Below are 26848 nucleotides of genomic sequence, written 5' to 3'. Positions count from 1 at the left end.
TGTGGGCTGTCTGCAAGTGCCCTGCACCGCAGCAGGCGCTTGTCCTATATTTAGTAAAAGCAATGTGGAGGCGTTTGTTTTCGAGGTTAACACGTGCATCAACCGTAACCTTACAAGGGACACAAGCAAATCCCGGGTGGTTCAGGCTGACCTGAAGCTGCTAGAAATGCAAATTGCTCGTGCCGGAGCTGCGCAGGGGTGCGTGGAAACGGTGGCCCAGGGAAAGGCTCCAGCGCCCAGCGCAGGGTCAGGTCATGGCCCGGGAGGAGACGGCTGGCTTGGCAGGAGGCTCTTTAGGGTGAACAAAACCCAAAGCTGCAGGAAAGTGGGGTGTGAGCAGAGGTCGGGCAGGTCAGATCTGTGCTCCGACCACTCTGGGCTGCGCCTTTTGGTGCTGCTGAGGCAGAGGAACCAGGGCCAGGGTCTGCTGCACCCCGCATGACTCTTGCCCACAGCCACCGCTGAAATGTTGCAAAATGGATTTCCTCCAGCCCTTCCCCAGCACAAGATCTGGCGGAGAACAAGGCGTCTTCTCCGGACAGCAGCAAACCCCCTGGGATCCCCGCTATGCTCGTGCTGTACAGGGTTCCAGAGAAAAAAAAAAAAAGAAAAGAAAAAAAAGCTGCCAGGCTGCTCCCGTGCGGCTGGAGGAGGCCGGGAGTGCTGAGCTGGCAGGGGGACGCCGCCAGTGCTCCACACTCACTGCGTCTTGACAGCTTTTGCTCTCCAAAGCGATGACACCATCCCCTGCCCAGGGCGCTCGCCAAACCCTTCACAGCGAACGTCTGGCCCAACGGCAAGTTTTTACAAGGCTCCGACTGCAGGAAGTCCCCCCCCTCAGAAACCGTCTGCTCACGCTACACGCGGCATCCCACGGAGAAAAGCAAACAGGCTCCTGGCTGGGCCATGAGGATGACTTTTGGAGGCCGTGTTAAACCCTGCAGCGGAGGGGAGATGCACCAGCTGCATCCGTGTGCGGCTCAGCACAGCACCATGCCGGCAGCAGTGCGTGCAGAGGGCAGCAGCTGATCAAACGGAGACAAATCTGGGCTGCCTGTGCCCAAAGCATCTCCAAAGCATCCCCAAAGCATCCCCAAAACATCTGGGATCACCTGGCAGAGCAACACTGGCCATCACAGCAGCATGCAGGTGGGGCTGCTGCGACCTGCCTGAGCCAGCACAAGGCTGTAGACAGAGATTTAACAGAGTCCAGCCCACCTAAGACCAGGCTTTGTCACCTAACACAGCTCTGCCCCATGACCCCAAACTGTGGCCATCCCCTGTTCACCATCCCTCAGCCCCAGCACCTGCAACGTCTCTGCTGATGCACTCCTCTCCCGGTCCTCCCCCCATCGCCAGACCCCGGGTCCTCATCGTGCAGCTCTACAAACACAGCTCAGCCCTAATTTGAACACAAAACCCCTCTTCCCCAGCTGCTCCATCCCAACTGCCTCACCATGCAATCCCACAGCATGCTGCCATCCTGGTGTCTCTCCTCATCCTGTCCCTTAATTGCTGTCCCCATCCTGTCCTCACCTTTACCGCCTACCCCAAGCAGGCAATGGCCCACCTTAGGAAGGCTGACCTCAAGGGCCTCCACAGCTGGCCGAACTGCACAGCTGGAGAGGAAACCAAACATGGAGGGGCAGCTGGGGAAAGGCTCGATTCTTGATCTGTGCCTGTTTCTTCCATCAGATCTAGGACACAGCCTGGGCTGCAAGGAGGAGGAGGGAGGAAGAGGGCAGATGGGCAATGGCATTTACACATCCCTCTTCTTCCACTCGTTCATGCTGAGAGGGAGTCAATCACCTCAACCCCTGTACTGTTGGCGTACCCATCCCTGGGATGCTGCTGGGACTCCAAGAAGTTTGGGAAGGCCAAGGAATACTGAAATATATGACAGTGTTGAGGAAGGAGTATCATCAGAGTAAATTAATGGTTCATGCTGCATTTTGGCACCATGGCCCCAAGTACAGCAGGATCTTCCATCATGGGGGAGCTGCCAAGATCTTTGCACCCAGCTTTCCTCCTGACTTCATAGCTTGTTACTGAGGTTCCCAGATTCCACCACATGCAGTGGTAATCCTTGGAAATTTAGCATCACCACAATTGCATCCGAAAGCAGGGATGTCACTTAGCCAAGGTGTATCAAGTTTCTAATGGGGAGAAAACATCAACCCTTGGCAACTGCTGGATCACCAGTTGGATAACAAGTATCAAGACAGTCCATCATCCAAATCCACAATATTTTTCACTGAGATGGGCAGAAGGAAATACCACATTTGCCTTTTGCATCTTCAAAGGATGAGGCAAGGGAACAGGAGTGATGCAGGTCAAGAGACCGAAAACTCCATGCTAAGGCAGTAACATTGACCAGAAATCACTGAATGAGATGAGCCTGAAAGGGAGCTCAGGCACATTTTGGAGTCTCCTGTGCTACAAGTGCTTTCAGTCTTTCTTTCAGAGCTTAAAAAGGCAACGTGCTCCCTCCCTCCTTTCCCCCTACAGCCCAGATTTTAGTGCTGTTCCATCAAAACCGAAGCTATTCTCTTGCAGCAGTGTGACATCGATACCGCAGCAGGATCTGAGGTTTCAATGACTTGCCAGCTCTCTTTGGAAAAGGGAATAGATTTTAAAGCTGTGAATATTTAGGTGTACTAGCTGATTGCAAAGACAGCCAGACATGTGCAAGGCGAGGGAAAGACTGGACCATGCCCATCCCAGACTTCTGGAAGCACCAGGGAAAGAATTTGCTGTTTTGGCTGCAGAGACTCTTAATTACGGAGGGAGGTTCTCTGCAACCGCAACAGCAAATCCAACGCCTGAAATGGAGAGTTTGGCTAGGAGACAGGCTTCAGGCAGCGACAAGCCTGCTAGGCTGACATCAGCATGACCAAGGCTTTAGAAAACAGCCTGGAGGAAAGAAAACAATTAAAAGACGTGGGTGCAACTGGATAGGGGAATAAAATCAACGTGGCATTTACCAAGCGCAGCTTATACCCATGCAACCTGATCTGTCAATAAAATAAGCCGTTTCTGTAGATCAAACGTATGTGGTAGATCTTCACCCAGATATACGTAATGCATGAGATATGCCATACCACAGGAAATACGTACTTCAAACAGAGAAGATGAAGTTTAAAAGGTGACCTGTATGGGGACACAAGCAACTGGAAAGCAGGCGGCATTTAAATGGGAAATACTGGGCAGAAGGCAGATTTCTAGTAAAATATCTCTAAGATTGGCTTTGGGATCAATACCTCAGGAATGAATTGACATAAAAATAGACAGATACTGATGATGGACAAAGCGTTGAGAAAGGCTGCCATGGCAGGGAGAGAATGAAACACCAAACAGGGAAACTAAAGCCTCATCCTGGACTGGGGGACGGGAAATGTAACAGAATTTAATTTCACAATGTTGGAATTCAGCAGTTTTTGCTACTTCGCTGCTGGAAGCGGCAGGAGGTCCCAGATGCATTAGTTCTGGGCTATCAGCTGCCAATGTGACAGTCATAAAAAAGGCAAATGAAGTCCTGAAACATATCAGGTGAGGTATTTGCCATAGCAGGAAAAAAAACATGAATACTATTACCCATAGCATTGGCGACCCTCACCTGCAGCACTGACAGCTCTGCTCTCCTGGGACCAAGGCCGATCCAGAGCTGCTGAGAAGGGCTGCAAGGAGACCGGGTGATCCCAGGACTTGCTGCCCCATGGAAGGCTGCAAGGGCTGAATGTGTGTATGAGCTGAGCTGGGGTGGGATTGTCCCCTGGAACAGGCCATCAGAGAGGGTCAGGTGGTGTTTCACATGCAGGACATCTGCATGCCCGCTTGCTCATGTGCCAAATAGGAAGAGGTTTGGAAACACCAGATCAGTGGGAGCCTGGCTGAGATGCAGCAGGAGGAATCCCAGCTCCTTTAGGGCTGGAGGATGGAGCTCTCAGGCATTTTCCAGGCTGGACCCTGGGGCCACAAGCAGCCAAAAGCTCCACTCATGGTCTCCAATACAAAACACTGGAGAGGGTTAAAACCTGGAGATTCAGTGATCTCCAGCCAAGGGAACTGAAGAGAGAGCATGCGTGCTTGCATGTGAGTACGCACCCCAGAGGCCCCAAGGAGCTAATCCTGACCCCACCACTGTCTGTCTCCCCACTGCTGTCTCACAGCCCCAGCTTCGCTTCCTGTTGTGTCTGTGCAAAACCTAAAAAAAGAGAAAAAAAACAACTGTGGTGCCTGGCCATCTGAAATGATCTGTCTGTTAATTACAGCCTGTGACTCCTGGCGGGTGAGTGGGATAGGTGCTTGTTTGTACTATAGGAAGACCCAGCTCTCAGGGCAGCCCCTCTTGGGAGCATCTGAGAGATGCTCTCTCTCAGACCCCAAAAAAACTTGAAGGGGGTGGGGTGGGGGCAGTGTGAATCCATGACATTTGTGATGGATTTGTGATGGATTCTGGATTTGAACATAGGAAATGGTATCAGTGACACAAATTCACTGCCTGGCACTCATGGCACGTGCACAGCTGTGCAGCTGAACTGTATTGATAGGATAGAGAAGAGTTTATGGTGGGAAACAAATAAGAACAATATTACCACTTTGTATCAAAAGGGGAAAGAACACCCCGAGGTCTGTAACGTAAAGGGATCAGCACTGGCTTAAAGTCAGTCACTGGAAAAGCCAGAAATTAGGACGTGGATCTCTTTGTGGGCACAGCAATGAGCTTTTCCAGACTTTGCTGGTTTTGAGTCTTCTCTGGCTCCTGTCACGGGGCAATGAACAAGTGCTTCGGTGATGGCTCACTTGTCCCTGACCGGCGAAACGCCGCCCCACTTCATGAAGACAGGCTGCTCGCTATTAAAATAATAGCACCCGAGAGACACGGAGAAGGATCCTGCCATCTAATTTAAGAAAGGATATTGAGACTGCGTTATTCAAAGCCAAATCCTAGCTGCAGCCACTGGCTGCTGAATCTGTCCAATTTTCGATTTTAACATCCAAGAGGAAAAAAAAAAAAAGAGAGGGGAAAAAAAGAAAATAGGGCTTGACAGCAGCAATGATAGATCTGGGCAGTTCCTGCAGCCTGAGCTCAGTTTTCCCTCCTGGTTTGATAACAAAGCCTGGTTGGCAGCTGGACACTTCGACTGTGTGAGGATGGTCCAGGACACAGAGGCAAAGAAATCACACGTGGAAGCAGCAGTCGAACCCCTGGGCAGGGGTCTGCATGAAGAACTGCCCTGCCTGGAAGGATCAGAGCTATTGGGTCAAACAGTGCTGGTCTCAAGGAAGCAAAGTCTAAGTCTAGGAAGTTCTGGCTTTTATGCTTGAGCTTGTACTGGTGGAGAACACGTTCGTTTTACTTCCACCTAAGCACGAGGGTTGATTGTTGTTTTGTTCGTGTTTTGTTTTTTTTTTTTTTAAAGATATTTTTCAAAATGAGGGTGATGTGGGATCCAAACACCAAAATCCCCCACCAAACTCCAAACCCAACAACTTAACACTGCTGAAGGTAGTGACCTCTGTTCGATGGAGAAGAGGACCAAATTAGCCATCATTTGCTTTCTTGCATGCTGCATTCAGCTGTGAAAAAGTGTGGCAATTCTGGCACTGACATCCTTACTCATCTTCAGAGCTAAGGGAGCACCTCTGAGGATTAAAACCAAAACCCATTCCTACTTTTATTCTTACAGGAACGTTTTGATTTGGGAATGCAAATTTTTGGTTTCAACGAAGAGGCAAATCCAATCTATTTAGATTTCTGCGACTGCTCATTTTTATGGCATCTAAAAAGCTGGAAATATAGACAACAGAGGCTGAATTAAAATGCTAAAGAAAGGCAAAGAAATCTAACAGAGCCACACGCTTGATTTGCTTAAATGCATCCTTCAGCTTTGTGAATTCAGACACAACCGCCTCTGCTGGAGAGCTGCAAGTGAAACAAGAAGCAGGACGTGTAACCAGCCGGGCTTCATCCAGGTATTTGCTCCCAGAACCAGCTCAGTGGCTCGATGAATTGCCCCGAAAAACTCAAGTCTGCTTGAACATCTTCTCTGCCAAGGCTGAAGATCCCCCACATGCAATGGTGATGTGGGGAGGGGAGCAGGGGGGGACATGGCTGCTATGTGAGGCTGCATGATGATGGGGCGACCACAACACAAGAGCGCAGCAAGACGTGTCCTCTAGCACAGCTGTCTGCTCAGCCGGCAGCCCTGCTCGATCTGCTGTTCTTAAAGACAGCAAGCAGACAGCAGCCCTTGTCCCCCAACACACTGCTGTGTCACACTGGCAGCTACCTCCAATGGGTTAGGTGGGACCCTGCCTCTCCCCGTCTTGCGGCACCACTGGGAAAAATGTGTATTCCCGTGGCTCACAAGGGACAAGGGAACATCCCAAGTGCTTTGGATGCGGGGCACAGGACTTGAGGCCATAGTGTGGGAACTTTGGGGTGGATGGCAAACGCCACAGACCTGGCTGAGGCTGCCCAGGAGAGTGGTGGTGCAGATGCAGGAGCTGTACCTCCTGCTGGAGGAGAGCCAAGAGCATAAGTGACAGCTGAGAACATTGATCCCTGAATTTGCAGGATATGACAGGTACCGTTCTGCCCCCAAAAGTGAAATAATAACAATGACTGTGCACAAAGACCTCAAGCAAGTGCTTGTGCTGCAGTGCAGCCCTAACCACTGCCTTTCTGGGCATGCAGGGGGTCAGTGAGAGACTCAGGGGATGCCCGAGGCGTTTCAGACTTGCCTGGCAGCCTCCGGAGCTCTGCCAAGGGCCGGCGGGAGCCACCGGGGCTGAGTGGGTTAGGAAAGAGCTCTCTTACCAGGTAGCAGGCCAAGTTTCTTCCTACATCTCCAGAGCTGAGGTTTGTCTCCTAGACAGCTGATGGGTATCATCTCTGCACCTTGTTTACACTCCAGCGGTAGGAGATACACTCAGAGGTCACAGGCAGCATCCATGCCCCATTCTGGCAGTCACACTTGGCAGCAGAGCGCATACAGGACTAAGGATTTTGGGGAGATGGAGCATTTCAAGGTGAACAGCAATATTCAGACAGGCACAAGCAACGGCAAAAAGTAACCAGCCCTATGGAGAACAACCAGAAGAGATGTCTTCTCATCTTTTCTCCAGGCTTCTCCCATGCACAGCACTGCTCCCCAATCAATTGCATTACAGAGAAGGGGAGAGCTCAGACACCGCCCTGCGACAGCCCCCACCTCGCACAGCTTCCACATGGCAGCTAACAGATCACTTTGGAGCGAAATTTGACCTCTTTTGTTCATCCTGGGGCTGTGCCAGTGTGTGGTGAGCAGGAGGAGTGATGGAGGGGAGCTGGCATCAGCTCGCAAAACTCTGTAACTCTAATATTTACAATACAAACATACACTTCTTGTTGCAGACCAACATCGTCCATAGCTTGGGAAATGCCCCTGTGGCCCTTCCATCTTTGCTTCTCTTTGCGTGGTGTTCTTCTCCCCAGTTATGGCTTGTTCAGCCTGTCCTGCCCCATGACAACAGCCTCTTGCAGAGACTCCGAACACACACGGGTGATCATTCATTCCCATCAGCAGGTGAGCAGCGAGTGACCCCCCCCCCCCGCCCGTGCAGGAGGTTAGGTGGACATGGGCAACAGGTTGCTGCCTAACACAGCCTCATGCAGTGTGGTCACAGGCAGACCCACCACCATCCGCCTCCAGTATTTCCTCTGCTGACGAACAAGCTGGCGACACATAACCCAGCCTGTTCCTGACAGCCTGCCCTCTGCTCTGCGGGCCAAGCCTCAGTAAAGGCTGGCTGGCTCTGCATTTCTCTCTGCTGAGGTAGAGGCGGCATAGAGTCTGTCGGAGATGTCTGTCTCAGCTCACTTGTTAGGGAATAATCCTCCACTCTCCATCAGACCTCCTGCTACCAGCTCCTTTGCCATTGTCTGCAGCAGAGTGACAACCCAGAGCATCCCAGGGAGCTGAGTAGCTAGGGATGGCTGAAAGAACCACACAGGGTGCCCACATGTCTGCATCAGGACCCAACCGATGCCGTGATCCTGTACACCTCTCCCTGGAGGGACGGGCAATGGGAGCATTAGGAACAGGACCTCCAAGGGGAGCCCAAGGGTTGTAGCTGGTTGTACCCCTGCAAGGGTCCTGGAGTAAATCCTTCCCAGATAACCCACCAGGCTAATGCAGCATATCAGAAGGGCAGGATTAGAGTCACCGTTGTGATCCTTGGGCAGGTCAGCAGGCAGGCACATCCCTGTCCCCTGCAAAACCACCACGTGATTTAATGGCATCCCTCCATGTCACCAGCTGAGCCACAACCCTCTGGCACTGGCATGGGACCTGGAAGCTCAACTGTCCCCCTGAAACCACTAGATAAGTGTCTTCTCTCACCAGCACTGCATCCTAACTCATCCTAAATGCTCAGAAGCTGCCTCCAGGTAGCTTGGTTTTGGGCCATACAACTCTATTTTCCAGCACAACCACCACCTGGATGTTGTCAGCCCAGTTATCCCCCACAGCAAAGTCCGATCTCCAGCCACGCACCATCTCTCTCAAGGAGCATCGCAGCAGCTTGGCAGCTGTCACTGGTGTCACTCCCCCAGGAGCACAGACAACCAAATATGCCTGTTCTCGCAGGGATGAGGAGTAAAACACACACGAGTCTGAAGCTCATCTGCTCGTCCATCAGAGGGCTTAACGAAGGGTATTTAATTTCTCTTACCATTACAAGACTGCTGCTATTAATTTGTATAAGGCACTTCCCCAACAGGACCCACATGACATGGTGGGCTGGAAAACATATACCTGATCGCTTTGGGGCTCAGCAACAGATCCTTGGAAGTTTTGGTTCAGGTTGTGCAACACACCCTTGTTTAATGGTCCTTCTGAATCAGCCAAGCACCGGATCGTTCCCTGAGACACCCCGTTACCGACAGCCCAGCCTGCCGGGACTGCTCCCCATGGGAAGGGAAGCTGTGAAAATGCTCCAGTCGGCGGTTCCTGTGGTCCTGACTCAATGCTGTTTCGTTCAGAGAAATTAAACCAACCGAGAGACTTGAACTTGGCCGGATCAGACAGTACCGAGTCCAAGCAGCACGCGGATGCTTGAAAGCTTAGCTCACGCTTTTTTTCCACCGCTACACATTTTCTACCATCCCCCCTAGCCCTTTTGAAACAGCCAAACCAAATAATTAACCCCCCCACCTCCCAGCGCTTAGAAACTGCAGAGGGCTAAACAGAGATGCGTTGCGAGGAGGTTACCCACAAAGCCAAGGGAAAAACCACAAATAAAAGCAGCTTGGAGGCAAACCTGAGTGGGGCAAGACAGGACGTGCACATGAGGAGGTTTACACAGAGAATAGCCCACGTACAACAGGCACCGTGACCTGCAGTAGGGAAAGACAAATCTCCTCTCCCATCATCTTGGATGGATGAATCCACACATATTTGCATATGGGAGAAGGTGGTTTTGCAGCACCACAGGCACCAGGGTCACCTAGAAGTGGTGTTACAGCGCCACGATAAAGTACCATTTCAGGGCAAGATGGGGAAGGGGTGCAGAGGAGGGATGAAGGCTGCACAATGGTCCACCCTCTTCCTCTTCTCCAGTACCTAGATAAAACACATCCCATCCCCATGGAGCTGATGGAGGGGGCCTACCAGCCCGTATCACACAGACTCTTCTCCCCTGGAAATCTCCCCCTTTTCCCCAAATGACACTTTTGGGTTTCTGAGAAGCTACTTAAGGACGACTCCAAGCAGCCACAGATGGCTCTTGAAGGGTGATGGGGCACCTCATCCCCAGCACCCATTTTCAGCCCACGTCTCTGCTGATGAGGCACACCCAGTACCTCTTTCCTAGCCACGTTCCTCAGAAGTAACCTGAGGTGACACTTCCCATTCTGAGGAGGCCCAACTGTACAAATCTCCTAGACAAGAGGAAAAGGAGCACTTTCCAAACTCCTTCCATCAAATACACATGCCCCACAGCTACTACACCCAGGGACAAACCTTTCTGCAGCATTTCCATCCTCAAACCACACTGCTCCTACACACAGAGAGATCTGAAGGTGTTGGGGATCCCCTGACCACACTGTTACAAAGTGTGCATGGGCTCTCTCCAATGCCCAAGACGAGCTCCTCTGGAAAGCAGACAAATAGAGGTGTCACTCCCTAAAAATAATACCCTTGTTTGCAGCAATCATCACCTTGCAGCTTCTCCAGAGCCCCAGGGCTGTGTGGCACAACTGGATGGTAACAGCAGCCAGGCTCCCTGGCACTAATGACCATCTCCCTCTAGTCAAGAAACACACTCTAAGAAGGGACAATGAGTCACTGTTTTACATGGGATAATTCGACAGCCTGCACTGCCTTTAACAGGAAAAATCATTCACTCTTCTCGGGATGTGCCTTGCTGGCTGGAAGGCAGCAATCCATGGGCAACAGAGGGACAAGGGGGTGTGATGCCTCCAGGAAATGTTAATTCAGCGCGTGGACGAAGGTCCTAAACTATTATCTATGGAAAGTGATGGATGGGAAGAGCCGCGCAGAAGGGTGGGTACACATCCTGCTCTCGTTCCAGCCAGACAGGGAATGGACGAGCCTGCCAGAAGCAGCAGTGGTTGTGGTGAACGTCTGGGGGTGGAAATGCACGGCCTCAGGGAACTGAATTGGGACCAAAAAAATCCAAACACACCTGCCTCCACCTGTGCATGAGATCCCTGATGTCTGTACGCAGTCGTCTGCTGTCTGGGACCCTGTACCTGGGGTTTATGGGATGGGAGTGCCTCTGGCATGTGGCATCGGGGGTCAGGGCAGCAGCAGAGCTGCATCACCCCTCTGTCTGGTATCAGGGCACTTACACCATCTACAAAGTGCAAACTACTCCCAGTACGGGGCCCTCACGCACAGAAATATGAGGGCAGACAGGCACAAGGACAGCCCAGGTGCCCTAAGTGTATTAAATGCACTCACGTGGTTTCCAGCCTGCTGTCGAGAGGCAGACGGATGCTCCCTGCTTCCTCGGTGTGGGGTTGCAATGCCCCTTCTTCTGTCACCTACCCATAAACATTTCCATGCTTGATGACTTATGCTGCCTGCAATAAAATTACAGACAGCAGACATGGGGCATTCACTCGGCCTCCAGCACAAAGTGCCACCAGCACTAAGTGCCACCAGGCTTCAGGTTTCTCCATCTGGATCCAGCTCAACACAGACACATTGACTTTCATAGGAAAATGCCTCAGCACAGCCTCCCAAATGCTGCGGTAACCTTTGGAGGGGAGGCAATGCCACTGTGCCAAGGAACAACGGCAGATGCCTCCTGAAGGGCTGGCGAGACAGAGGCAGCAGCCTCACAGCTGACCTGACACCCTTCCCAACTGCAGACTCCTGCTGACTGTTCCCCTTGTCACCGACTTTTCAGTATCTTCTCTTCTAGTTCAAACATGTCCCAAACAGGATCCTGACCAAGAATCACATCTGAAGAGGGCCTTGTGACAGGTCACACATGGGGCTGGCACTGCCATTACTACAGAAATGTGACAATAAGACCTATTTCACATCACCACCCCCGTCCTCGACTGAAAGGATCCAGAAAACACTCCTCCAACAGGCAGTTTCTTCATTCTCACTCCTCAGGGTCTGCTGTCCCTTTGGCACCAACCATGGCTGGAGACAGGACGCTGGGTGAGACCAACCACTGCCGCACCACAGCCTGCGTGCCCCATTCAACGCCACACGGGGCGTGGGATGGGACAGGGGCAGCGGTCCAATATTCACAGAGATATTTAGATTTTTCTCCAAACCACTAAAAAAGAGGGATCTCTGCTGAAAGCGCTCCAAAGAAACACGGCAAGCACTGCTGACAACGCAGTCTCCGCTGTCCATTTCTGTTAACCCTCTCACAGGTTCAGCAGGAGCTGGAAGGCACAGTGTTGACCTGTCACCATCCGAGCAAGCGCTCCGGGCCGCTGCAAAGCTGTGTGACCCTGCGGGCAGCCCCCGCCAGCCCCTCGGGAGCAGCACTTCCCAGAAGGCTGCCAGAGCACTCACGTGTCAGAGAGACAATGGACTCGTGTGTGCATTTTGCTTCTTGTGTCTGGATGACAAGCCCAGCCCACGGAGCTTCGTATTTGCAGTGCAAATTCAGCACTCCGCAGCTAATGCTGGAGCTGAGAGACAATTTAGCATTAATGCGTTTGCAGCCAACTCCGTCTTCCATATGCCGTACACAACTGCTCAGACTGCAGCCAGAAAGGCGGCTAGGAGATTTGAGGGGGTGTCGTCAGATGTATGTATTTTTTTAAGCTGCTACAAAAAGAACATTAAATTCCTGACGTGAGACTGGGTCTGAACATCCTGCATTACTGCAGATTTCTACTGCATGTCACACGCACTGGGCAGGAAAATAATTGCCTTTCTAACTTTGGGTTTTGCCTTTTTTTTTTTCCTCCCTAACAGGAGACTGCTCAGCCTTTAACAACTGCCTGGAAGAAACTCCTGAAACCTGAAATCCCTGGACTGTCCAGCCTTCAGCCAGATGACTCCTGTTTAGAGAGTGCTGGCCCTACCCAAGCCAGTGCAGGGACTGGCAGTAGCTGGTTCCAGAAGCGACTGTGACGCAGAGATCTGGCTGCTGGACATGCTTTGAAACCACTTGAGCATTACTCTTGATGCTAAAGATCCTGTGAGGTTTACTTAGGAAGAAGTTATTGCCACTGCCATTAGGAAGAAGACGTTAAAATTACATACAGAAGCTCCTTGTTTTCTATAAAGCCTCACAAAAGCTCTTTCCTCTCAACTCCTGCTTTCTTGCACAGCTTACTTTAGGTTTCTGAAGGTAATTTTTCTTAATTTCTCACCAATGGCACCTCTTGGACCATCACAGTGTTACCAGGTGTACCCAAGCACAGGGGCTGGCACAGCTGGCCCTCAGCTGTGTGTCTCTCTCCTCCCCCGAGACAAGGACAGCTCAGGCTGTTTTTCAAGGAAGGATTTCTTATTCCAATTTAGTCAACTTGAGTCAAGGATCAGCCAGGGAAATGATGGAAAAGGGTGACAGCTATAGGATTAGCTCACAATAAATCACGCAGAGAGGGAAAGAAAGAATCCAGCTGCTTCAAGCAACCTGCCAAATGCCACAGCATCGTCTCTGGGGTCAGAGCAGGACCAGAGCCAACGGCAGCTGGTTTGGACACTCTGTTCCGTTCAGTGGTTCTTCCTAAACCCTCATGCCTCCTCGGTGGCAGGAGTCTCTGGTCACCTAGTACCAGCCTGAGGCAGATGTCAGGAAGGTTTAACAGAAGGATCCCAGGCATTTGAGGTGGGGGGGATGTATTCAACTGGGGCAACACGCCTAGCTCCCTGCTGTCACAAGGGATATGACTGAGCTCTTTATAGGAAACAGAAAATTAACAGTATCCAGCAGGAATATGGCCTCTGTGAGCAATAAAATATCTGTACATGAACACCACGCAACCTTCTGTTTTCAAATGGTTAATTCCTCCTACAAGCCAAGCTAGAAGCTTTCCAAGAGCAATTTCTCTTCCCCATTATGCCTGTCGCCCCCCTGGCCCTGGCTGGCTGCTTGCATATATAATGCAAGCCTGAACTGCCAGCATTTCCATTCCTTGTCAATAAACCCCTCCTTTCCAGTCTGCTGCTCCACAGGAATTGCAGCAGAAGGGCTTGCGCTGGCAGTGCCAAGGCACAGATCCCTGCCGGGATGCACAGGGGCTGATGTTCAGCTGGCAAGGCTGCACCAGAGACCTGCCTCTCCCCTGCACACCCGCACGCTGCCGTGGTGTCCGTACCCCCGCGGGCTCCCATCGCCGGGGCAGGCTCAGGCAAGCCACAGCTGCAGAAAGCTCTTGGGCTCAGCCAGCCATGTGGATCTGCCAAGCCAAGAGCCCATCTGCACCAGCCTGCTGCCTTCTGCTCAGCTGCCAAGGCCACAGCAGGCCAGGGTGCCAGGGGACCAGGCCAGACTTGCTCAAAACCCGCCTGCAGTCAGGTCTGGATCAGGCAGGTGCCATTTGTGCCCTCTGCACAGAGGCTACCAACACGCATACAAGAAAAAATGAAGTCTCTCTAACGTGGTATGGCTCAATGACTTGCCTGCTGAATATGTTTCAAGCCATCTTGGCAGCTCCGTGCATCTGGAATTGATGAAAGCCTTAACAAGCAGATCCTGGAAAAAATGCACACTCAGCAAACCCTTCCCAACGCACCACCTTGCACACAGCCACTCCCTCCCGGCTTGGTTTCACAGCTCTCGCCCCTCTGCCCTCGGCAGAGGCAGCTGAAGGTCTGTGTCCTGCCTTTCTACATGATAGAGGTCATTAATCGGTGACACTCACTGCCAGTAGACACAGAGCAAGAGGCTTTACAACACATTGAAGAGATGCACAAGCTTGCACAGGACAGGAGCTAGCCTGCTGGAGGCTAGGGAGAACCATCTCCAGCACATAACTCCTCCCTGCACAGCTCCTTGTGCCTACTTCTGCTCCATTTAGTAGTGGGCATTGCCTGAAGCCACCAAAGAGCCCTGTCTCCCCAGCCAGCATGTTTAACAGAGGATACACGCATCTCCAGCATCATTGCAGCATGAGACGCAACAGATCCAGCATCACTGGTCTGAGTGGTTGTTGCATGTCTCTCCCTGTTGCTGGTCAAGCCCTGAGAATGGCTGTTAGCAGCAGGTGCTCTGAAGACATCTCTTTCCTTTTTACAGGGCATGAACAATGTCTAATGGAGATCTCAGGAAGAAGGGAACCAGGAGTCTTGCATCTACACCCACCCAGCAGTGGCTGTTCATTAGCAACTGAAGCAAAACTCCACCAGCATCAGGTCAGCCTTGTTTCAGTCTCAGAGTGCCTGTGTCTGCTGATCCCATTAAGTTAAAGGGAAATCAATCTCTCTCATACTGCCAGGAGTAGACTTGGAAAAGACCCAGCTGTGAATATGCTAGCCCTGCACCCTTGCCAAAAGGAACGGCCCAGCTCTGCAGATGTGCACAGGACTGAACTCGCCACCTTCCCTTGCCACGGAGAAACGTGACCATGCAGAGACGCTCCCCACAGCCAGGGGAGGGGGGCAGAGCCTCCTGCTTGCAGGGCAAGAATCAGCATCAGGATAAGAATGGGGATGGGGAATTGCTGAGGAGCTTCTGACCTCCAATTAGTTCGTGCTAATTTCCCAGGTCCCTGCCCTGAAGAAAGCCCTCTGGAACAGGGGAGCCAGCCCCAGAGACACCCACACCCGGCAGCTCCATACAAACATCACCTTTGAACCTCATGTCAACATTACCCATCTTCCTGCAAGGTCAGTGAAGCAGCCCCTGGCCAGAGAGTAGGCTTGGAGCAGGCTTCACCTTAGCGGTGAGGCTGCAGTTTCACACGGACAGCAGCGCTCCCGGGGTGCCCACTCCAAGGGACGGTTCAAACCCGCTGCAGCTGCTCCCTCCCCGGAAGGGCTGGGAGAGCAGCCAGGAGATGGAGGGCTATTAATCAAGTGGCATTTACAAACAGAAGAATAAGCTGTGAGCACTGTTGTGACAAGAGGCCAGGACTTGTGGCCTCAGTGACCCTCCATACTACAGGTGACAAGGTGACAGGAAGGGACCCACAGGCCACGACATGCCCTGTGTACTGCCGTGAAGGTCCAAAACATTCAAAGGCACATCTCCATGCACACATACCATGGGCAGGTTGCCAGCACCTGCCCATCTGCTGTGCCCAGGCTAGAGGCTTGCTGGTCTGCCACTGGAGCCACTGCAGAGACAGTGCCACCTTGAGAAGACACTTTCTGGGGAGAAAGCAGCTTCAAGTCCAGCTGGATAATGCTCTAAGGGACTGTATGAAAATTAAGTCCCATTATGAAAAAGCTGGGTGTCACCAGCATCGGGTGCCTCTTCAGGACAGCAGGTCTCAGCACCTGTGCTCAGCCACGGTTTGTTTACATGGCCACGTAACCGACTCATCCGAGCACGACATCAGACTCGGATCCGGGACAATGTGGTTTGCAGCATCTCCCAGCTGCAGAAACAGTTTCACAATGTGACACACTACCACGAGGGCTCAGTGCTGGTGATCAGGCAGAGCAGCACTGCTGGGAACACTCAATGCATTTGCCTTTCATTGCCCCAGTGCATCAAAGATGATCATTGCTAAGATGAAGGGAAAGCAGGACATGCTAATGGAGAGGGAGGCAAACAGGGTTTGAAGGAGCCAGGCTGGGATGTCCACGGGGCTGGGAACGGGTGGTGCTCAGAGAGCCCAGCTGTAGGCGCAGGAAGCTCTCGCCGCTGCACAGGGAAAGACCGGAGACTGCATGGAGTGGTGTGTGCACCTGGGACAGCAAAAGTAAGCAGACACTGAATCCACATGCACTCACACCCTCAAAACCAGGCCCTCAACCATTTTTAATAGCTGAGATTTTCATCTCAGCGCAGAGCTGCCAAAGGATGTGGGTTGTGCGGCCAGGCTTTCCTGCTCGGGGAGATGGTGACGAGCCACCTCGGTTGCGGATGTAGCTGTCGAACCCGAGGGTGTCCAAGCTGCTGCAGTACTAACCAGCGGGGAGAAAAACTGCTTTCTTCTCCCAGGAAAGACCAACTCCCAGCTCTTCCCAGCCAAATTCCTATCAGTCTGACTACCCATAAATTTACAACTGTTTTATCTAATCAAAGCTCATCCAAATATTAAGAGTTCAGAGGCACTATGGGGAAAACAGAAGCAGCCAGGCCAGCCAGCCTGTTCCTCTGCCAGGCTGCAGGAATTCCCCACTGGCTGGCTCAAGGCTGGACACCTCCATGCCCTAAAGCTAAACCTGCTCAGTGCCATCTCAGCAAGCTAAAGGGAATGGATTTGCACACGTTGAACAGATTTTGAATTCCTTCTCCGAGGCTACGAAGATCTGGTCTATCTAGAAACAAAATTCAGGCTTTTGCAGATCTTTGCTTCTGAGCCTTCAAGGGTGGGAGCTGGAAAGGGTTACAAGGCAGGGATCTTCAGAAGCATATTCACCCCAGCCACCCCGGTAAGGGCTGCTGCAAAGGGCCTGGGAAAAATGAAACGTGCTCTGTAGCATTCAAAAGAAATGTTGGGGGAGAGCTGAGCTTCCCTCACACTAACCTGTCCACCAGCAAGCCAGCATAAAGATGTCCTCCACATCCACAGGTCCTGCCAGGCTGGGTGGGTCAGCAGGACAGCACCCAGTTCAAGAGGCATCTCCGATGGCATGGCTGGGGTGCAGATCCCATGCAGTGCTCTCGCACAGCTATTCACAAACTTTTCATACTGAAAGGCCATTTTTTTAGGCAGCTGCCCAGGGCGAGTCACAGCGATGCCTCGGGCTGACGCCAAGATGTATTTGCCAACTGCAGGGGAGCGTGTGTGCACGGGGCAGTCGGTGTGTTTGCTTTTTGCAATCGCTGTCCTGTCTGCGAGGCTCACACTGAAAACACGCTTCAGGGCATTACTGTACTCTGCCAGATTCAGCCCAAAGAGAGGGCAACAGAAATTTGGGGGCTGTTAAACGGTGGGGTGACAGTTGAGGATATTAGCTGATGCAGGTTCACCTGGCTACTAGGTCTCCTTGGCTTGCTTGGCTCCATGCAGAGGGGAACAGGCACTGGTGGCTGCTGAAACCAACCGTGCTGCCTCCTGCAAAGTCTGTAGACGTCCCAGTGCCTGGCTGGTGCTGCTGCAGCCCCCGTTTGCTGACCAGCCAGCACACCGCGTCTCCTGACAGCACAAGGCTTGCAGTGGCAATGTTGGCTATCACTTCTGCACAGGACCCAGGTCACACAGAGCCACTTCTCACACTGTGTCCTTTGGCTCCCCTTCCCTTCCCTGTTCTCATGCACGCTGCATCCTCCCTCAGAGCATCACACTCTCCTTCCAACACAATAAATGAAGCATCATCTTTGCTCCCCGGCTCACTAAAACTATAAGAGAAACAAAATCAAACCACACGTCCCGGTGCTACTTCTTACGCTGGGTGATCTCCTGGAAGGACATGCAGAAAGAGGAGTTTATCTCAGCAATGGCCATCCAGCTCCTGGGGATACTGAGCAAATCCTTCCCACCTTTGCCCATGTAGGGCTTTGACTTAGACTGAGATTTTGGCTTCCCAGTGGAAGCCACAGGCAACTGGGAAATGGAGAACAGAGTGAATCCATGCTGCAGAGGAGACATTTGGGGGTTGAACCCTGTTTATCAGAGCTCTACAACTGATTTTTACTGGATAATTTACTGGAATTACATGGGATGCAAACCTGCAACAGAGCAAAAACAGAGACAGAATAAACCACGACAGCCAGCCATGAAGCAAGGATCCCAGCATCTGGAGATGAGCATCAGGGAAGGGGGACATCCGCATAGGGCAGCAGCATGTGTAGGGTGCATTTAGCAACACCTCCCACCATCTGGCCCTGCTGGAAGGATTTTACTGCCAAGGAGGCAGTTGTAATTGAAGAAGGGAAAAATTAAATGATCCATGTGAAACACTGGGGAAATCGCAGTGGGCTTGTAGTTGAATATAGACCTGTCCCAAAGCTGCAGATCCAGACAGGAGACAGAGACAGCGTGTCCTGGTTTACAGCAGTGCAAGCTCCGCAGGTGCAGGTACCTGCATGGGAGAGAGCAGACTGGTCTGAACTGGACAGCAGAGGCTGGGAATATGGGGGTCAACTCTCCACTGACACCAGTCACTCCCCTCCACTCATGAATGGTTTTACTGGGGGGAAAAAAATACCCCCAGCTCCTAGAGTAACTCCATTTGTCCCTGTTCTCAGCACCAGTGCAAGCCGTGCAGTGAAGGCAGGACCTTGGCATGGCGATGTTCATCCCAGGCCTTTCAGGCCACCGCAGCTACTCTGTGAGATGTTCCCTCCCTCTCAGATCGTTAATAGTCTTTAAGTGCCTTTTAACAAGGAAAGTTTTGGGCATTTGCCCAGCTGTGCCTCAAAGCCTCAGTGTCAAACATCCTCCCCTTGGCCCCACAGAGGTATTTGGGGAGTTAAGCTCTTCTTTGGGTACTCAGCTCCGAGGGGGAGTAATGGGAGTTAAGCACCTAATGCCTTTGTAGTTTCTTGGCTTGCTAGCGAGTCCTGGGAAAGACAGCTGTGTTTGCACTGGGATTAGGATGGAGGGTTTGTCATGCTCTCCGTTCAGATGCTTGTGGGAAGCAAGGACCAGGAAAGAAAATCCAGCACATAATAAACCCCAGCACCCCCAGGAGTGCCCTGGCCACTGTGTGAGCGCCCATCTCCCAGCCTGAGACCTGACTGACAACCTACTGCTCCCAGAAGATGTTTTTGTGGACTCCTTTTTGCAGGATAAATAGGAGTGTTGGGGTTTTGGGAGTGGGGACAAAGCAGAACGCAGGTGCAACACGCTGCCAGAGAGAAAAGGCTGGGCTGGGATACCAGAGGGATGCAGGGCCAGAGAAGGCTGGATTCACCTGGTAGAGCCACCGAGACGTGAATCTCTCCTGTGGGCACAGAGTTAATTCCCGGCGTGCTAAGTCCCCTCCTCCCAAACCTCTCGCACATATCAAGAGATTCTCAGGAAACTGTAGAAAACCAAGAAGGTCTAGACAAAGCATTCCTCATGACAAGCCTGGCCCTCAGGAGCAGATGGGCTTCATTACTGCCCTGCTCTCGGCATTGCACTGAGCAGATTTTTCTACCACAACAGGTCATGGCTACAGCATTTCACGTCTTCTTCAGACACAGCAGATCTGAGGGCTTTCCAGCCCGCGCTGCCCAATGCCTCGGCTGACAAACGTCACTGTACTTTGAGCACTGGCTCCTCAAAGGGCAGCGGCTGCATCCTGGGCGTCACAGCACTGTGACAGGCAATCTGAGCCGGGCAAAACTGCCCCATGACAAAGGCAAACAAAACAGAAAAGCAAACACCATCTCAGAGGGCGTCTTAGATTTCACATCCCTGCCTGCGCTTGCAGCATTATCCAGGGCAAGGGCAGGGTAGCCCTCGTTATCTGGAAGGCTGAGGACATGTGTCAGCCAGCTGCAAACATGACCCAGTCTCAGAAAGCCTTTGCTGGCTGAAGCGCCTCCACGTCCCAAGGCAGCGCCTGAATTTCAGCCTGAAAATACCTATAAACAATGGGGAGGAACTGAGGTCTAAAATAGGCTCTTTCCTGTTCTGGAAAAAAAATCTCTGGTTTGTAAGGGTCTGCTAATATCTAAGTGTGTAAGTATCCCCGTTCAGGCGAGGTCTAGGTGCATTTGTAGGTTCAGGGACTAGGGCTCTGCGGGACCTCAGTCAAATCACTTATAAACTCTATAATCTCTATCACTCTATAATCTCTATAATAATTTGTCCCCCCCTGAAGGCACAAGGATGGAGCTGACTGAGAGTTCACAAGAGCAACCACAGACTTTGGATGCATAGCTCAGAAAACTTGAAAGGCCAGATTTGCAACGATCAGAAGCAAGAACTTCTCCAGGACCTGCTGGTGCTGAGAGATGCTGGGCTGGGCAACACAAACCATCCCAAAATTGGTGGAAAGTCATGGCAATGGGTATCTTCCATATCCACCTTGGCACATCAGAGGGCTGCTAACCACACCAAAATGATGAGGCACAGTCTCCTGCCTGTGACAGGTGCTACATGTGGTGGTATGGCTCCTGGCATGGCTGCTTATCCTCCTGTAACGCCCCAATCCTCCTCTCTCAGGCTGGTGAAGTGGTACCTCCACTCCAAGAGTGGCTGGAGGAGGCTTTGCTCTATCAGTGACCAGAGGAGATCCAGCTCGTTGATGCAGGAGCAGATAAGGATGGAGAGAGGGATTTTGCTGCTTCTCTGTTCGCAAACCTTTCTGGAGCAGTACCACAACCTTGGTGCTACGACGATCCTGGTTATCGTATCTCATCGTGAAAGAGTCAGATAGAAGGCTCAGCATGTCTCATCCGCAAAGCCCTGTGGAAGTCCAACAACTCTTGCTGATAGCAGGTCGTGAAAGAACATCAGGAGTGCAGAAGCCAGCGTTAAGCAAATGTTGCTAAAAGACATAAGAAGAAACAGCTGGATGCTGCAGTTGGACAGAACCGGAGCAGAAATAAAGCAGCATTTTGAGATTGAGGGCTCTTCGTTCTTTCTTATTGGAGAAGGTGATTCAGTGCTGGAACAAACTAGGAACAACAGGAAGCGGAGCACTCCCTGTCCTGCAGGCTGCCTCTGTGCAAGGTCTGCTTTTGTCCCCCCCAGACACCTCCAGCACGCACAAGTCACTGGACTGGACACAGGAAGGATGGGGCAAGGACAGAATAGCCCGGCTCTTAACGGCTCTTACGCAAGGGTCTCTTGGGATCAGACTGAATGACCTCACCCTCCCTCCGTGCCTCAGGCTTCCAAAGGTGCCTCTTCCTCCACACACTGCTGAGATTGCAAGGGGATTTTTTTCTCAAATAACACTGGTCAGAAGCAGAAGCCTCAAGAGGGAGAAGGTTATGTAAAATGCTTCGTATAGCACCCAGTCGCCTCTCATTAGGAAATATGTTCTTTTGGGATGGAGGAGCTGCTTACTAACTGCTGAGGAGACTGCAAGTTCACGCACACACCCCTCTAGCCCCTCACTAGTGGCCTGAAAACTAGCAGCTCTCTGGATGTCAGTACAATTTGCCTACTCATGGTTTCTCCAAAAGACCTCCCATTGGGGTGGCCCCACAGCACTTTTAATTACCCGCCACTCACCTCCCTCTACCTCCTTCAGATGTTCTCTGTTCCCTCTACCCCACTTCTGTACTAGCACAGTCATCCGCAGCTCCCCCAGTGTTGCTAAAATCGGTGTGGTTCCCCTGAGGACAGCACTGACCAAAGCTTTGATGTAGACAAGGATCAGCAGCCTCCAGCATTTACCACTGTGCCAGCCTAGACATGCTGCGACCGGAGTTAGATGAACCAACTGTCTGAGAGCCCCACTGTGTATTCCCACCTTCTCTATGCAGAAAATGTACAGTGTGCAGAAGTCAGCATAGCCACCACTAACGATGCGCTATTCCTGGAGGAAACAGCAGAGGAAGATCAACTCGGAAGATCAACGCAGAAGATGGATGACAATCCTGCCAAGGCCAGGCAGGATCTCCTGGATGTCTGTGGGTTGACACCAGTACAGCCAAGGCCTCCTGATGGACCACGTCACTCCCAGGACCAAGATGAGATCGCGTGAGGTTGGCCGAGGAGCTGAGCATACCTGCCCACATCACCAGTGCAGATGCAGAAGGGCCTGGAGATGCTGGAAGATGACTGCTCCAACCAAACCCCATAACTACCCACTATGGCAGTCTTTGTAAACTCCACCTGCCAGTGTGCTCAGCACCGCTTTAATACCTTCCTGCGATGCAGACATTCTGCCCTTGGCCATGTGTCTGTGAGCCTGCAGTGAGACAGGTGAAGGCCAACAGGACAGACAGGTCATCACTGACTCGAAGCGAGCAGTGGACAGTCCATGGGTGCACCTGCACCCCAAGGCCAGAGATGCAGGGACTACAGCCCCTGTGTCTGCTCACCGGTACCACCAGCGGCAAGGAAAGCCAACACGAAACAGCTGGGGAGATGAAGTCAGCGCACGCTCAAGCACACAAACGCCCATGCGGATGCTCTCCCTAGGGAGCACTGAGACTTGTCTCACCTCTCCTACACGCCAGCGAGGTTGGCAAACACACCCGCGTCCATTTCTGCCTCCAGCAGATACAACGGGAGATTCTGCCACTGACTTCAGTGCAAACAAATTCGTCCCAGCACCAAAATAACCAACTCAGCGGCGTTTAGGAGCAGAGTTATTTCAGCACGCGCTGGTGTGTGGGTGTTCCTAAGGCAGAACAAGAAAGCCTTATTTCAGCCCAGCCGTGGAGTTCAGTGTGAACGGCTCCACACGCACCACTGCCCAGACGGAGTTAAAAGGGGGAAATGCAGCCGGAGGAGTTAATTCCTGCTCCCTGACACGAGTGAGCCCTTGAGCACTCTCAAATGTAAAGGTTTCTGGTCATATTGTCTCTCTTCCCGCGTTGTATTCCTTGTCCTGGTCACAGGATGGTTCGATCTCTACGTGCTGTTAGCAAGGATTAATTCAGCACGTTACACGTAATGGGCTGTGGGTGGCCCAGGAAAGGCAACCTGCTGAATGCTGCTAAGGGTGGAGAAAAGGAGCTGACTGCTCCCACGGGAAACTCACAGTGCTGCTGCTTTTTCTAGCATTTTTCTTCATTATTATATAGAAACCAAATGACACCAGACAACTAGAACTCCAAATAACCTCAAGGCAACCATAACATTAAAGACGACACTTTTGTCTGCAAATTGTTTACCTATTATTGTAACTTGTAACTTCTAAAATTCAAGTAATTGGCCTCAGTTTGCTTTCCCTTTGGGATAAAAAAAAAAAAAAAAGAAGCAATTTTTAGCTTGCTTCTTTTCTGTACGTGGTAATGACCTTTCCTCTGCTAGTGTGAGTTTTTCACAGAACTATAGAGGAAAGGAAAATCTGTAAACTGAAAAATAATAAGGGAAAGAAATGGCACAAAAATTAAGGCTGGATCCATGGAGACAACTATGTAGCTAGAAAACAACCAGACTTTAGAGAACATGAATATCACTTTAATTCACCTCTTTCGTGAACCTTAAGGGGCAAATCTGCAGATTTGCCACCCTCACAAATGGGCTTCCACTGAGTTACAAACACCACTGGTTCCCACCAGCTGAGGATCCCTACCCCAGACCCACCCCCATCTACAGGACCTTTCAAAAATCACACTTGCCCTGTATGAAGGAAACAGATTTGCAGCTTATTAAGGGTGTTGCATTTCCCAAAACCTCAGCTGGCCAGCACCTCTCAAGGGAGCATTCCAGACCTGAAATCCCCCAAACCCCTCGTGAGATGCCATCACCATTACTGTCACCTGGTTTGCTCTGACCTGACGGGAACTCTGCGTGAAATTGTGTTGAGATCATGCAAGGGATTAAAGTAAAGTAAGCACAGAAAGTTCTGCTGACTCAGACACGCAGAAGTCTCCTTTTGAAAACCAGAGTCCTGAAAAGAGCCACGTTTTCCAGTCAAATACTAGAAAGCGAACCCAATGGAAAACGCAACCCTCTCTCTGTTAGGAGCCCTGGAGATTAGAACCCATTCAGTGCTGCGCTTTTTACTGCACAGTCCCAATACTAACGTAAGATGCATATATTGTTCCTTTAAAAAAAAGTTACTAAGGAATACAATACTGATTTTGGTCTTCTGGGATTACTGAATTAATTTGACAAACTTCACATGCTCTTCTAGAAATACCAAATGCTTGCTGAAACCTAACTCCTCTTCAATCTTACTCAGCCAACAAGTTAAGCCTTTATTTTTAGGGAAAAACACATTAAAGTGATGGAGCAGCCCCTGTAAAAGGAAAATTGCATTTCATTTAGTCCACTCTGATAAAATTCCACTAACATTTCAGTCAAATCAGTCTTCTGAATTTTAAGATGTCACTTTAAAGGCCCCATTGATGGATGGCTGCTGTAATCAGAAAACATTAGTACATTGTTAAAACTACAGGAATCACCTAATAACGTCTCTTAGGAAAGAGGAGCTAATTTCCCCAAAAGAGCAGAAAGCAGGCAGGGAAATAAATAACCCCTCCAGCACAAAACTGTTTATATTTTAGTTCTGTTATTACTGAATTGTTTCCCAATGTGGAAGATATTTCTAAGAGCACACACTAAAGTCCCTCGAGCAATTCAACCAGATTCCCCAGGACTTTTAGTGACTGTGGGTGTGAAATAGACACTTGTGGAACAGAGCAGGTCCCCTTAGCTGTCCCAATCCCAGCTCAGCCTCAGAGGGACTGCACCAAGGTGTACATAATTTCACGCCCCGCTTTCACTGAACGCAGGGCACTGGAAGGGACAGTCACCCGAAAACAGCTTGCTTTAAGAATGAAACACGGATTTCACTGCAGAACAGCAGCGCTGGGAGGGTAAGTCGCTCACACGTTGCAAGCAAAGACAACAGCGAAGTTCAACGCTCTCAGCCGAGAAATGTGCAGCCTCCGGGCGAGTTCGCCGGCGGACCCGAACTTAAACTGCCCCGTGGATCGGCCCCTCCGGAGCGGACCGGCTCTCGCCGACACCGAGGCGATTTCAGGAGCTGGCGAGGGGCTGACCGCGGTGCCCGGCTCCCGACCCGCTCCGCGGCGCCGCACGCCCGCACCCTGCCCCCGCGATCCGGCCCCCCGGCACCGGCCGGGCCCGCCGGGGGTCCCGCCGAGAGCGCGGGGCAGCCCTCGCCGCGGCTCTGGACCCACCTGGGTGGAGGCTGCTCTGGAAGTACAGGACGAGCAGCAGGACCGAGCCGAGGCAGGCGGCCAGCGCCAGCCGCGGCGCCCGGCTCCGCCGCATCCTCCTCCGCCGCGGCTGGGCGGCGCAGCGAGCGCCCCGCGGCCCGGGCCCGCCGAGCGCCCGCCGGCCCCGCACCGCCCCGGGCGCCGCTCCGCGCCCCGCCCCGCTCCGCGGCCGCGGCCGGGGCCGCCTCGCCCCGCCGGCGCCGGCAGGAAGTGACAGCGGAGCGGCTCAGCCGCGGGAAGGGGAACTTGGTCCCCCGGGTGCCCCGCAGCGCCGGGGCTGGCGCTCGGCGGCCGTCGCCCCATCCAGCCCCGCCGAGCGGGGGGGAGCGGAGCGGGGCCGGGGGGAGCCGAGGGGGTTTCCTCGCCCGGTGCTGTGTCCGCTCCCCGCCAGCGCTCGGGAGTGCGCACTTCCCTACCAAACTCCCGTGATGGCTTTAAAACTCCTCGCGGGGGAAGAGAGAGTTACTGATGTGCTGGCAGGGCTCGGGAGCTTCCTGGAGACTTTCCTCAGCACGTTCAGTACTTCATAAGCATCACAAAGTTTCGTGGCCTCAAAATATGCCTCTTTTTGTTTTGCTTTGTTTTTGGCTAACCCCCTGCCCCGGCAGACTTGAAGTGAAAGCAATATGCTGCTGACTAATTTTAACTAAAGCAATAAAGTTATATAGAAGGAGGACATAATTTTCTACTAATCTCTGCATGGTTTTGGAAAGCAAGAGCACAAAGCTCTCTTACCACATCCTCTAACCTCCAGGCTCAGTAATTGCAGGCAAAACAAGCTCTGAGCTTCTCTTCCCCCGGTTTTGAAGTAGCAGTGGTGCTGTTGACCCACCTCTGTAAAACGCTCAAAGGCCACTTGGCAGATTAGAAAACCAGGCTCAGAGCTGGATTCCTACTGACGACAGTCAATCACTGCTTCTCTCCATCTCTGAAATACTTAGCTTTATGAAAAAGAGGACAGCTCAAGGAGGAGCTGTTGAGAATGACAAAGAAAGCCTGGGTCTATGCACATGCTGGGCTTCATTCTGCCCTCATTTAGGGCAGAGTAAACCAGGAGGAGGAATTCATTGCAGTGAAGGAAGCTGGAATGAAATAAGAACTCCAGCATCGTCTTGCAGGCCAAGCTGAGCTATGACCATGGAATTACATAGCTCTTTACAGTCCCTGTTGGATGGTCTAGAGAGGAGCAATAGAAATGAGACCACAACTGAGACCCTATTATACTTTCACCTCCTTGCAAGGACACACCCGTGTCCACAGTAACCAGCTGGAAAGAGAAACTCAGCTCCTGAGCCCTGTGCCTGTCCGATGTGTGCAGAGAGGGACTGTAACCCTTGCCACTGGAGAGCGAGACAGTGCTAGTGGAGAGTTGGTGGCTGCTGGCTGGGAATGGCTCCGCAGATGCAGGTTGGGCTTCGTTGCAAGTGATGCAGCAATTTTGGCCCCCTTGGCAAGTGTGGAAAGAGCTGGGATCTGCCTTACAGGCAAAGATGGG

The 26848-nt window shown here is 51.9% G+C and overlaps 1 protein-coding gene across 1 annotated transcript in view; it reads right to left on the bottom strand.

Annotated features, from left to right (window-relative positions):
• Nucleotides 1-25421, bottom strand: part of CHST13 (carbohydrate sulfotransferase 13) — a 31240-nt gene extending 5819 nt beyond the window's left edge. The window contains exon 1 of the mRNA XM_068409240.1: nucleotides 25315-25421. Within this exon, the coding sequence (XP_068265341.1) occupies nucleotides 25315-25408 (94 nt within the window). The 5' untranslated portion in view covers nucleotides 25409-25421. The remainder of the gene's footprint in view (nucleotides 1-25314) is intronic.
• Nucleotides 25422-26848: the final 1427 nt, after the last annotated feature.

This window comes from Nyctibius grandis, chromosome 10 (genome assembly GCF_013368605.1).
Source record: "Nyctibius grandis isolate bNycGra1 chromosome 10, bNycGra1.pri, whole genome shotgun sequence".
Classification (NCBI taxonomy): Eukaryota; Metazoa; Chordata; class Aves; order Nyctibiiformes; family Nyctibiidae; genus Nyctibius; species Nyctibius grandis.
The sequence above is the reverse complement of the archived record's forward strand: the minus strand, read 5'-3'. Positions and strand labels throughout refer to the sequence as shown.